The following is a 14,254-nucleotide window of genomic DNA, read 5'->3' on the forward strand; positions in this document are numbered from 1 at the left end:
TGTCTCTAAGGCAGTCAAGGGGAGTGGGCGGGGAAGTGGAGTTCAAACTCAAGACCAGCCATGATTGTAATGAATGGTGGAGCTGGCTGTATGGGCCATGTGATCTACTCCTGCCCCTATTTCTTGTGTTCTTGTGACTCCACAGTGGCAGCAGTGTGCACCATCTACAAGATACACTGCACCAACTTGCCAAGGCTTCTTCGACAGCACCTCACAAACTTGAGACCTCTACCACCTAGAAGGGCAAGGGAGCAGATAGCATACATACCAACCTAATATGGAAATATATTGCCATTCCTTCATCATCGTTGGGTGAAAATCCTGGAACTGCTTAACTACCAACACTGTCACTGTACCTAAACAAAACGGATTGTAGCGGTTGAAGAAGTCAGCCCACCACCACATTCATGGACAATTAGAGATGGACAATAAACGATGGCCTTGCCAGAGATGCCCACATCATATGGATGAATAAAAATCTCTCAAACACCTGGTTCAGAGACAAGAGAGCTAAAGCTGAAAATTATACAGGAAACTTGCTTATTGTGACTCTCACGTACAGGATTCTTCCAGATTTAATGATTAATTGATACTTATGTATACAAACATTTGTATTTTCAAATGAGAGGCCTAATTTGAGGCAATTGCGCTCTGTTGACAGGCCTGGGGTTCACTACGATTCTGTAAAGTGACCAGCAGGTGGCAGCAGAACTACTTTTGAAGCGTCTCCACTGCACAGTGAATTAAAATGGAATGAACAAGAAGAAAGATTGAGATCAGGTCCAAACAGATCCCTGGCACCTCACCTGGAAGTACAGGTGAAGAAGGCAAAAGAATCTGCACCTTAGGTTAAAATGGCCTAAACATCAAACTTTTATATAATACGCTGAGTTCAAATCATGGGTAATGTTTTTGGTTTGGAAAATGAAATTCATCCTACCATTCCCATGTTAGCTGCTGGTGATCTGCCTCTTTACTTCACTGGATTGACCACTCCATCAAGCATAGATTCAATATTCAATAATAATTCCATCAGGTTTTTAAAGCTCAAATCTTTTTTTGTCAGTGTTGATGTTGATGCTCTCTGCAGGTGGCTGTTGCATTACTGAACATAGCTAAGTTATATAGTGGGCTAGCTGAAGAAAAACTTGCATTTATATAGTACCTTTGATGACCTCAAGATGTCTCAAAGTGCTTTACAGCCAATGAAGTACTTTCAGCATATAGTCATTGTTGTAATGTAGGAAAAGCAGCAATTTGTGCAAAGCAAGGCACCAAAAACTGTAGTGAGATAATAATTAAATCCGTTTAAGTGACGTTAACTGAGGGTTCAATATTAGCCTGGGCACTGGAAAGATCCAAAACAAAAACAGAATTACCTGGAAAAACTCAGCAGGTCTGGCAGCATCGGTGGAGAAGAAAAGAGTTGACGTTTCGAGTCCTCATGACCCTTCCACAGAACTAGGCGAATCCCAGGAAGGGGTGAAATATAAGCTGGTTTAAGGTGGTGGGGGGGTGGGATTGGGTGGGGGGAGAGAAGTGGAGGGGGATGGTGTGGTTGTAGGCAAAAGCAGTGATAGAAGCAGATCATCAAAAGATGTCACAGACAGCAGAACAAAAGAACACATAGGTGTCGAAGTTGGTGATATTATCTAAACGAATGTGCTAATTAAGAATGGATGGTAGGGCACTCAAGGTATAGCTCTAGTGGGGGTGGGGAGAGCATAAAAGATTTAAAAATATTTTAAAATAATGGAAATAGGTGGGAAAAAGAAAAATCTATATAATTTATTGGAAAAAAACAAAAGGAAGGGGGAAGAAACAGAAGGGGGTGGGGATGGAAGGGGGAGGTCAAGACCTAAAGTTGTTGAATTCAATATTCAGTCCGGAAGGCTGTAAAGTGCCTAATCGGAAGATGAGGTGTTGTTCCTCCAGTTTGCGTTGGGCTTCACTGGAACAACGCAGCAAGCCAAGGACAGATATGTGGGCAAGAGAGCAGGGTGGAGTGTTGAAATGGCAAGCGACAGGGAGGTTTGGGTCATTCTTGCGGACAGACCGCAGGTGTTCTGCAAAGCGGTCGCCCAGTTTACGTTTGGTCTCTCCAGTGTAGAGGAGACCGCATTGGGAGCAACGAATGCAGTAGACTAAGTTGGGGGAAATGCAAGTGAAATGTTGCTTCACTTGAAAGGAGTGTTTGGGCCCTTGGACGGTGAGGAGAGTGGAAGTGAAGGGGCAGGTGTTACATCTTTTGTGTGGGCATGGGGTGGTGCCATAGGTGGGGGTTGGGGAGTAGGGTGTGATGGAGGAGTGGACCAGGGTGTCCCGGAGGAAACGATCCCTACAGAATGCTGACAGTGGGGGTGAAGGGAAGATGTGTTTGGTAGTGGCATCATGCTGGAGTTGGCGGAAATGGCGCAGGATGACCCTTTGAATGCGGAGGCTGGTGGGGTGATAAGTGAGGACAAGGGGGACCCTATCATGTTTCTGGGAGGGAGGAGAAGGCGTGAGGGTGGATGCGCAGGAGATGGGCTGGACACGGTTGAGGGCCCTGTCAACGACCGTGGGTGGAAAACCTCGGTTAAGGAAGAAGGAGGACATGTCAGAGGAACTGTTTTTGAAGGTAGCATCATCAGAACAGATGCGACGGAGGCGAAGGAACTGAGAGAATGGGATGGAGTCCTTACAGGGAGCGGGGTGTGAGGAGCTGTAGTCAAGGTAGCTGTGGGAGTCGGTAGGCTTGTAATGGATATTGGTGGACAGTCTATCACCAGAGATTGAGACAGCGAGGTCAAGGAAGGGAAGTGTCAGAGATGGACCACGTGAAAATGATGGAGGGGTGGAGATTGGAAGCAAAATTAATAAATCTCTGGTGATAGACTGTCCACCAATATCCATTACAAGCATACCGACTCCCACTGCTACCTTGACTACAGCTCCTCACATCCCGCTTCCTGTAAGGACTCCATCCCATTCTCTCAGTTCCTTTGCCTCCGTCGCATCTGTTCCGATGATGCTACCTTCAAAAACAGTTCCTCTGACATGTCCTCCTTCTTCCTTAACCGAGGTTTTCCACCCACGGTCGTTGACAGGGCCCTCAACTGTGTCTGGCCCATCTCCTGCTCATCTGCCCTCACGCCTTCTCCTCCCTCCCAGAAACATGATAGGGTCCCCCTCACTTATCACCCCACCAGCCTCCGCATTCAAAGGATCATCCTCTGCCATTTCCACCAACTCCAGCATGATGCCACTACCAAACACATCTTCCCTTCACCCCCACTGTCAGCATTCCGTAGGGATCGTTCCCTCCGGGACACCCTGGTCCACTCCTCCATCACACCCTACTCCCCAACCCCCACCTATGGCACCACCCCACGCCCACGCAAAAGATGTAACACCTGCCCCTTCACTTCCACTCTCCTCACCGTCCAAGGGCCCAAACACTCCTTTCAAGTGAAGCAACATTTCACTTGCATTTCCCCCAACTTAGTCTACTGCATTCGTTGCTCCCAATGTGGTCTCCTCTACATTGGAGAGACCAAACGTAAGCTGGGTGACCGCTTTGCAGAACACCTGCGGTCTGTCCGCAAGAATGACCCAAACCTCCCTGTCGCTTGCCATTTCAACACTCCACCCTGCTCTCTTGCCCACATATCTGTCCTTGGCTTGCTGCATTGTTCCAGTGAAGCCCAACGCAAACTGGAGGAACATCACCTCATCTTCCGAATAGGCACTTTACAGCCTTCCGGACTGAATATTGAATTCAACAACTTTAGGTCTTGACCTCCCCCTTCCATCCCCACCCCCTTTCTGTTTCTTCCCCCTTCCTTTTGTTTTTTCCAATAAATTATATACATTTTTCTTTTTCCCACCTATTTCCATTATTTTAAAATATTTTTAAATCTTTTATGCTCTCTCCACCCCCACTAGAGCTATACCTTGCGTGCCCTACCATCCATTGTTAATTAGCACATTCGTTTAGATAATATCACCAACTTCGACACCTATGTGTTCTTTTGTTCTGCTGTCTGTGACATCTTTTGATGATCTGCTTCTATCACTGCTTTTGCCTACAACCACACCATCCCCCTCCACTTCTCTCCCCCCACCCAACGCCACCCCCCCACCACCTTAAACCAGCAATATTTCACCCCTTCCTGGGATTCGCCTAGTTCTGTGGAAGGGTCATGAGGACTCGAAACGTCAACTCTTTTCTTCTCCGCCGATGCTGCCAGACCTGCTGAGTTTTTCCAGGTAATTCTGTTTTTGTTTTGTATTTCCAGCATCCGCAGTTTCTTGTATTTTGTTTTTATCACTGGAAAGATCCCCCTGCTCTTATTCAAATAGTGCTGCAGGAGCTTTTACTTGCACCTGAGGGGACAGATAAGACCTTGTTTTAACATGCACTCTGGAAGTTGGCACCTGCAACAATGCTGTAGGCCCTCAGTATTCTTTTTGAGTATCAGCTGGGAGTTGGAATTAAACCCATGATTATCTCAGAGGCAAGAAAGCTACCACTAAGCCAAGACAAACTGGAAAATCTTGAATGAGCCGAACTACCCAATAATGGCAGAATCCTTGATAAAGATTGGTGAGAGAAATCACCTAATAAGGCAATGTGTGAAAGACCCCCTCCCCCAGAGCTGTCAAAACAGGAGCTTGATTCTGATTGCACAAACAAACAAACATCTCCAGGGATGAGCCTGATACTGAGAGGTGCATTTTGTCATTGTTAAAGGACCTTATATTCAGGACCAATGTCTCACATCTTTCCATTAGGAAAACTGCTTGTAGCAGCTAATACACACACACACACACACACACATAAACATACTTAAAGACATTAACAGGCACAAAAACACAACTCACAAAGGCACACACTTGGACACACCTAAAAAAAGTGCTGGTCTGGCACTCATTTCATTTGTAAAACTTGAATTATTCCAATTATTGAACCAGCTTGTGTAAGCTTATTTTCCCCAGAACACTTTAGATCTGGAATTATTCCTATGATATGAAGACTTGAATTCAACAACATTTCCCAATCTTTGATCTGTTTTCCTTTTCAGCAGTGTTAGTTTGCCTCAAGATAAATGTGCTTTCTCCAAATGCTTGAAGGTGAATTTGTTTCTGAAGCTTAGGCTTATTATCCTGGGATAAAGGACCCATTCATAACTTGGATGGAACAGGACAGTCCAGGTATGAGAGGAGTAATAATTGCAATTCGGAACAGATTTCAAGTGGAGATTAGATATAATGAGTAAAATAATAAAATAAACCATCTTTATCTTGCAAAGCATTTTAAACAATGCTCCAAGGCAGATGGATGAAGTCAGGACACAAATCAGTCACAATCTCATTGAATGTCGGCATAGGCTCATGGGGCTAATGGCCTACTCCTCTTCCTGTGTTCCTATAGCCCCAAGTAACAGAGTAAGGAATAATGGAACTTTAAATGTTGAATTTCTGCTTTGGGCATAGTTGGGAAATTGTGCACAAAATGTGTTTGAAGTTATGCTGGTTAGGTAACGGCTCACCTTTCTGCTAACATTTATTTGCAAACACCAAATCTTCCATGACCAGCACAATTGGCCATTGTAATAGAATGTAAGCATTTCTATTTCTTTTCATGAAAAAGTATTATATAATGTATTTGAGAATGGTAACCTGATGTAGTTTTAGTGATACAGATGAAAATGGGTTTATCGCAAAAATATGCATTTTTATTAAAATTGTCCAATCCCCTAACTGTGGGTAACCCGCTTTTTAAGCCACTGAAAATGATTTTAAAACTTCAGTGAACCATTTAATAATTTCAATTGTGTGCATTGGTTAGTTTCTTAGTTAAATAAGAACTTTTGATGTGCTCGTAGAACATGCCTATTAGTGCTGTGTGCCCCAGAAGATGAGTCCAGTTGCAATTCTGACTTCAGGTTGTGTCCAGTTTTGTGGTAGGGCTTGATTCACGTGAATTGAAAGTTCAACTAGCATAAAAGATTACAAAAAACACAAGCGGAAATGGCTTTGGGCATAACTCACTAATGTTTAAAATTCCCCAATCTTCTACACTGGTTTGGTCAATTCCAACTGAATTGCACCGATATTACTGGCATAAATGAGTGGAAACTCTATCCTTAAATATAGGCCTCAAACTTAAACATTCCTGGTATGTTTAAGGAATGAATTATGAAATTAGACTTCCAATATAGTATAGTGCTTACAGTTCTCCCACTTCTGAAAATTGTTTATTTATTTCATCTCCAAAAATTAATCTTTTACATACGTTAAGTGGTTTAAACTAATTTTTACTTTATTATAAGGGTCTGGGACACTGAGCTGAAGACATCAGGTGCATGGGGAAGATGAAGGTTGCAATTTCCTTGCAAGAATGTATATGTATCCACTACGTTTCTAACATTTTCAGTCTCCAGTTCACAATCCAGAGTGTCTGATATCCTCTGACCCCAACATCTTTGCAGTTCCCACAGTACTGTTAAGTTTCCCTTTGTTTACCTGTTTGCCTCTTTCTGTCTTTTTGTCTTTCTTCCTGCCTGTCTCTCTCTTCTCCCTGCTTTATTTTTTGCTCTGTTGTCCCATGCTCTCTCTCTATCCCCCCCCCCACTTTATTTATTACTCTGCTTTTCACTCCCTGTCTGTCTGTTGCTGCTCCCTGTATATTTAGTACTGTCTCAGTCTATCTGTCTGCATCTTTCCCCTTTTCTCCTCCCTGTTCTCTCTCTGTGTCTGTCCCTGCCTGCCTCTCTGTTCCCTGCATGATTCAGCATTGTGCCTGTCTGTTTTTCCTCCCTGCTTCCTTTAGTATTCTGTATATCTGTCTTTCCCTCTTCCTGTTTCTCCTCCTTGTTCTATTTACTAATTTTGTGTTTGTGTGTATGTCTCTCTCTATCTGGCTCTAACTCACTGCCTTGACTCTCTGTCACTTTCTCTCTCCATACTTTATTTATAAACTGTGTTGCTCGACAAAGTAATTCAAATACTTAAAGCCCCAAGGTGGAAATTTTAGAGAAGGAAAACAAGCATAGTTCCTATTTAAAAAATCGGTAGTTACAAAAAGAGAAAGGAAAGGTGGAATGAGATGTGACGGGTTCTCATTGATGTCATGCTAAGGAGAGGGGCATGGGAGGCCAGTGTCAGCTCTTGAGGGCAAAATTAAAGCGAGCAGCTACAAGGCTCTGTCTCATTCTTGGAATGAATATTTTAATACTTCGCGTTACTCCTTCAGGGAGATCGTTCATGTATTTTTATAAGGATATAGATCTATAATTTTGTCCGTGTGTGCTTCTCTCTCTCTCTGCTGTTAAGTCGCTGCTGCCCTGAGATTGCGGAAGCCTGGTCGATGCTGTAGGGGGTAATGTTGAGAGGGAGATGGGGTTGATCTGGTAGGGCAGGGCAGAGAAGGCAAGGGTCGCACAGATCCAGTGACATCGGGCTGTCCAACCCCATGCAGTTCTCCTCGGATGTGGAATTGGCACGATCGGGACTGGCGTGGTGGGAAGCCTGTCACACCTCCTTCTCTACCTTGCTCTGTGTGTGTGTGTGTGTGTGTGTGCCTTCTCTCCGTCCCAGAAGGACACATGGTGAATTAATCAGAAGGTAGAGAGACCGGAGAGAGAGAGAGAAAGGCTCGAAGCTCGGATCAGAGGATAAACGTTAGCCCTATAGGGAGGGAAATAAAAGATCGTCAGAGCAAATATTCGCCTGGCTTGCACCTTTTATCCAGGGATTATTTCAAGTGCAAGAGATGTATTCTGCAGGGCAGCCGCTGTTTTTTTGAAGGGTGGGTCCTTGTGTGGAATTGATCGAGGGAGGCTGCTGGTTAAATGAGCTTCAGAAACCGACTACCTTCCACCTCTTGGCGCTGCAGACAAGGTTGGTTGATGCCGCTGTGAAGAGCTTGAGACTCCCTCACACACCTCCTGCTTCTCCGCATCAGCACCAAGTCCCAGAAGGGAGACTGACTTCCCCACACTCCAATCCTTGAGGTGGCACCGAACAGCAGTCAACGGATTAACCGCTTTTAATTTATTTCTGCCCCCACTTTTTCTTCTCTTGCAATCGTTATCAGATTTTCTTATTTATACCTTTTGAACATCCACAGCTATGAACCCGGCCTGTTCAACGTTCATTTGCCTGTAAGCATCTTGCAACTTTCTGACCGAGTTACTGTTTTAATTTATGATTGTATTGGTACTTCTAATGCTGTTTTATTGAACAAGGCGAATCTCTTTAGAAAAAAGATGGAATTAAATTTAATTTGCAGGGAATGAGTGTCTGGCAGCGTGAAACACTTATTTTTTGTATTTTCTCCCATTCAGATGTTTACACGTGTTGCTACTATGCTTTGGAATCGAGGTAAGCACGATACTTATTAAGCTACTTAGTATTTCTTGATTTTACATAAGAATTGATGTTTGACAGGGCTAGAGAATATTTAAAATAGCGACTCAATTTCTCCCCCAGAATATAGTTCTGATCTGAGAATCTTCATTTAAAAAGTCCAATACGATTCTGCAGTTGGGTCGCACTTAATGTAATTAAAACGATTTTAAGGTATACATCTTATTTCTTTTCATTATACTAATGCAGTTTTTTAAAGGGCAATTTCACTTGCTGATTTGGTACTTGATCTGCTCATTTTTAAATAATGTGCAATAATTTGTATCGGATGTTGTGAAACTAGTGCGACCCACAACACAAAAACAAACAATCTGACAGAGAATATATATAACTCGAATATTTCCAGATGTGGACGTTTGCTTTTTAGCTCGGGATAGTTTATAGGTCAGAAAAGCTTTGCTCCGCCATACCCTGGGAGAGTCGCTCCTAATTCCTCTTTAAAAAGTGGGTGGGGGTGGGGAGCAGAGCAAAGCCCGGGTCCGTTCTGCTACTGAGAGATCTACTTAAGATAACATTGGAAAAAATGCTAAATTAAAATAAAAGGCAAGGCTTTGAAAATCAATGCAGACTGACTGCAAAAATCCGGGAGAAGCCGAGCCAACTATGCACCTGCCCCTGTGGAAATAAATGGGCCCAATTTGCTTACCGGAAGCTGAAGACATTTTTGCAACGGTAAGGCTCCCTTAAAAAGATAAAAACTTGCATTCACCACAGGAAACAATGACATAAATGACCAGATGATCCGGTTTTGGTGATGTTGGTTGAGGGATAAATATTGGCCAGAACTGAACTTCTTTACTCTTTTAATAGTGTCATATGGATTTTTTTTACATATACCTGAGTGTAGGTATCAGTTTAAACTCTCATCCAAAATAGTCAGTTTATCATTTCCTCAGGACTGCACCAAAGTATTAGGCAAGGCTTTGTGTTGCAGTTCCTGGAATGGAGTTTGAACCCACAAACCACAGGCCAAATTCAATGTTGATAGCCAGAAGAATATACACTCTATCAGATTGAGGCTCAACACTAAAATCCAGTAGATAATTTTATTTAGCATTGAGCAGATAAATGAATAGTACTTACTAACAGGACATTGATAGCAATTACAAGTCTTACCATTTTCAAAGTGCCAAACATCAAAAGGTGCTTCTCCCGTGCTAGCCCTCAACATAGATTAGAATCTCATTTGCTTATGGCTCAGTTGGTAGCATTCTACCCTCCGAGTGGAAAGGCTGTGGGTTATGTTGCACTCCATAGACTTGTAGTACATAGTGCATAATTCATGCAGACATTCCAGTGCAGCACTGAGATAAGTCCTGTATTGTAGGAGGTGCTGTCTTTCAGATGAGATATTAAACCAAATTCAGTCTGCGCTCATTGGTGAAGTAAAAGTTCCTAGCTGCACCTTGAAAAGACCAGGGTACTTTCACTGTGATATGCTGGCCAACATTTATCCCTCATCCAACAACATTAAAAAACTCAGGTTATCTGATCATTGTCACATTGCTGTTTGCAGGACCTTGCAAACATTGATTGCTGTGTTTCCTACAGTACAAGTGATTACACATCCAAAATTACTTCATTAGCTGTAAAGTGTTTAGGGACATTCTGAAATCATGAAATAGAGATGTGATAATGACCAGGCAATGTGTTTTAGTGATGTGATTAAGCAATGAAAAATGGCCAGGACATCAGGAGAAATCCCCTGTTCTTCAAATAGTTCTGTGGATTTTTTTATATCCACCTAAGAAAGCAGATGGAGTCTTAGTTTAGCATCCCATTCAAAAGATTTCATCTTTGACAGTGCAGCACCACTACAGTACTACACTGAAATGTTTTCTGGAGTGGGCCTTGAACCCACAACCTTCCAAATTTGAGTAAAAGTGCGACCAACTGAGCCACAGCAAAAAAGGGAAGTCGCATACAACTTGCACCTATGTTTAGTGCCTCTAATGTAATAAAATGTCCCAAGATGTTGCACAGGAACATTACAAAGCAAAATTTGACACCAAACCACATAAAGCAATATTAGGGTACATGGTCAATAGTTTGGTCAAAGAAGTAGGTTGTAAGGATAATCTTAAAGGAAAAAAGAGGTAGAGAGGATTAGGGAGGGAATTCCACAGTTTAGCGCCAACAATTGTGGAGCAATTAAAATGAGAGATGTTCAAGAGACCAGAATTTGATGAGTGCAGATATATCAGAGGGTTATGGGGCTGATGGAAATTACAGAGATAGAGAGGGGCGAGACCATGAAGATATTTGGAAACAAGGATGAGAATTTTAAAATTGAGGCAATGCTTAGATGGTAGTCAAGGTAGGTCAATGCATAAGGGGCTGATTGATGAATGATACTTTGTGTAAGTAGGCATAGTTTTAATGACCACAAGTTAGAGGGTAGAATGAACAGCATTCCCTTTGTTTTGCCTTTGACTTTCACCTTCCTTCTCTCTCTCTCTCATTTTCTCATGCTGATCGCAGGCCTCAATAGAGGAGAACACGGATTTCAGGCCTCATGTGGAGAATCACACCAGGCTGAGGGATGACACAAGCCGCAAGTATGTGCGCCTGTACCAGTTGTACAGCCGTACCAGTGGCAAACACCTGCAAGTTCTGGGGAGGAGGATCAGTGCCAAAGGCGAAGATGGGAACAAGTATGGTAAGAACTAGCTGATAGAAGCAGCTCAGGGCTGGCTGAAGCTGCATAAATGGCAGGTGTGAGATTCTCAGGTGCCAGCTGTGTACCTGAGGCATCTCCTGGCATCACAGATAAAAATACATAAACACGGCTGGCAAGCTATGTCTGTAATGCCACCTGCAGGCATGATCAAGTGACATTAAAATAATCTTTGACTTTTCTCCTTCTGTTATTCTTCATGCTCAGCTGTCAGATTTCAGAGCGTTTTTCTTACATTGTCTCACCATATCTTGAGAGGGAAGCCAAGTGATTCCCAGCATTTATCCTCCCAGTTTACAGTTCTGATGAGAGATTGGTTTGGAAAATGGTAGGATGGATCTCATTTGGGCCTTTGGTGAAGGTGGGACAGTTGGTGGGCCCAACTTAACAAGACGATGCATTATGTTTGTTAATGTGTTACATACATGAGCTGCTTTTAAAGAGCAATGAGGGAGCTTCATTTTCATAGCAATTTTTATGACCCCAGAATAGCTTGATGGTGTTTCAAAGCCAATTAAATTGCTAATACTATTTCTGTGTAGACAAGCATGGCAGCCAGTTGGCACAGAGCAAATTTCCACAAGCAGTAAGTGGGATAAATGTCGAATTAGTCTGCTTTCCATTACATTCTGTAAATGTTGGCCAGGACACTGGCCTTTTCCACTCTTCAAATAGCATTTTAGGATCTTAAAGTTCACCTGAACAGGCAAATGGTTTAATATCTCATACAAAAAGATAGCTCCCAATGTTGAGCACTGCCTCAATACACAGTGGAATTTCAGTACCAAGCTCTTAGTGGAGGACTTGAATCTACAGTTTTTAGACTCAGAGAGCACCAGTACCTGGGGTAAACTTGACTGGAGTTAACATATGAATTTGGGAAATTTGGGATGGCGGGGAATGAGGCTTGAGAGATTTTAAACGGAAGCATTTTGTTTGTCTATTCCTCATTCAAGTTAATCTTGAAATAGTTGGGGAAGAGTTCCCTTGGTTTCCTATAGCCTTCATTGAGCCAACATGCACTCCAATCACAATCCAGCAGAGGTCATTCGAATAAGAGCAAGAAAAGGAACCTTTGCTAAGTTCTTTTTATAGCTCTGGGGCACTGCATCCAATAGTGGTACCTGTGTTGCTGTTCTCCAGCAGAGGGCACATGCCTAAGCAGAGAGACCTGGGATCAAATCTACTCCTTTCCTGGACTGCAGATCTCAGTATGTGGTATACACTGATGTGTCTCTGTGCTGAATATCCAGCCTACATTCATTGTTTGGGCTCATGCATGGAAAGTGCCACTCGGAGAGGGGGTTGCAGTGTACATGCCAGTAACACCTCAACACAAGTCAGCAGAGAAAGAAGAGAATAAAATCTCAATGAGAAGCTCACTCATCAGTGGGGTGGATGAACATTTAGACACGTTCTTTCACGATGGGCTGTTAATTTGATAGACTAAAAGGAGAGAATTACAAAGCAGTAACATTCTGAGTCTCCTTGTTCCTTGTTGCTTGAGTAATTGACCTTTAAGTATAAATCCGATCAATTAGATTGATCCATGAGTTTGAATGGGAGGCATAGGACTTTTTATTGTTCATGCAACCAAAGCGTTACAGACAAGAACAATATGTGAAACAGGATTTTTTTCCACCTACATACAATTTTATTTCTGATGCTTATCCTAAATTCAGGATGTTCCCAGGTCCTCGTAGTCCGTGTTTGAAACATCTAATAAATTGCCTGCCTTTGTTTGAAAGGACTTGATTGTCAGCAGCACAGAATGGGTATTGATTTTTTTTTGCATGACCTCCAAGGAGGCTGGGGCCCCAGTGAAACTCTCATGACTAGATATTGATGCAGGAGCCAAGATACGCTGTGACTGCAAGAATGCCATCTTGTGTTGCATTACTTTTGCTTTAAGCAGCATTCTGTTGTTTAAGTTTTGTCTTGATTTTATTCTGTCCCTCTTTTCTTTGTCCAGCTTTTACCTGTCTCTTCCTCTAAAGGTGTTGACCTCTTGTTTGGGTTTCTACTGTACTATTTCTCCACCCCACCTTTCCAGGTCCTGCTGGACTTTCTATCCCTCAATCCAACTCTAGGGCACTGGGGTAGTTCACTGAGCCCAGTATAGCTGATGTACACACTACATTTTAGTGGAGACATCATAACCCATCTTATCATTCCTCAATGTAGTCCATCCTGACATAGGGGACAGAAGATAATGGTCATGTACGTGCATCCACATTCTCTGATTGGATAGAATGGATTATACCAAACTTGCTATGCTAGTTTTTAATTCTAATCACTGCTCCCCCCACCAACACCCGCCCCCCAACGACCCCCAACCTTGCCTAGGGGTTTTAACCCCTTCCTTCCCCTCCAGAGTGCAGGGTTTTACCCTTATCCTCCCCTTGTTAAAGGCCAACTTCAAGCCAGGGTAAATCAGTGCTCAATAACTCACGACATTGTTCAGTCTCCTTGTGTGAGACCACATTGTAAATGTTGCAGGATTTTTGACAATGGGAGGTGTCAAGCTGAGATTTTCCTTTCCTATATAAGATGCATCTTTATTCTCCCAGAGCACTGAGAGTATATGAATATTTCTACAATTGCTCGATATGGGAAAAGTTTGCAAAATAGAACAAATAACAGAACTGTGTGATTATATTCCAGTGTAAGCTATATTAAAAAATTGTGTGATATATATACCAGAGTAATCGATATGACAGAACTGTGTGATATATTCCAGAATAATCTGTATAATGGAACTGTGTGATATATATCCCAGAGTAATCTATGTAACAAAACTGTAATATATGTCCCACAGTAATCTATATAACAGAACTGTGTGATATATATCATGGTGTAATCTACAAAATTAATCACAGTGACATATCCCCACATATGTTAATCTGTCTGACAGACCTACATATGCTATATCGCTCTGTAATTTATATAGCAGAGGATGTGTGAAGTGTAGTTTACAGTGAGGAAGATACCATTCTGTAATTGATGTAGCAGAATGCTATATGATATATCCCAGTGTAATCTATATAATAGAATGATGTAATCCAGTGCGATCTCTATAACATAGCTTTGAGTCATATATAGTACATCAAAACTGAGCTATATATCCTGGTGTAATCTATATAACGGAACTCTGTGTGAAAT

General features: G+C 42.5%; 1 protein-coding gene across 1 annotated transcript in view; it reads left to right on the forward strand.

Moving 5' to 3' along the window:
* The window catches only part of LOC121281473 (fibroblast growth factor 18-like), a 197,846-nt gene that overhangs the window by 36,062 nt on the left and 147,530 nt on the right, over positions 1 to 14,254 (forward strand). The window contains exons 4-5 of the mRNA XM_041194418.1: positions 8,334 to 8,370; positions 10,897 to 11,074. Coding sequence (XP_041050352.1) covers positions 8,334 to 8,370; positions 10,897 to 11,074 — 215 coding nt within the window. The remainder of the gene's footprint in view (positions 1 to 8,333; positions 8,371 to 10,896; positions 11,075 to 14,254) is intronic.

The sequence above is a fragment of the Carcharodon carcharias genome, chromosome 8 (genome assembly GCF_017639515.1).
Source record: "Carcharodon carcharias isolate sCarCar2 chromosome 8, sCarCar2.pri, whole genome shotgun sequence".
NCBI lineage: Eukaryota > Metazoa > Chordata > Chondrichthyes > Lamniformes > Lamnidae > Carcharodon > Carcharodon carcharias.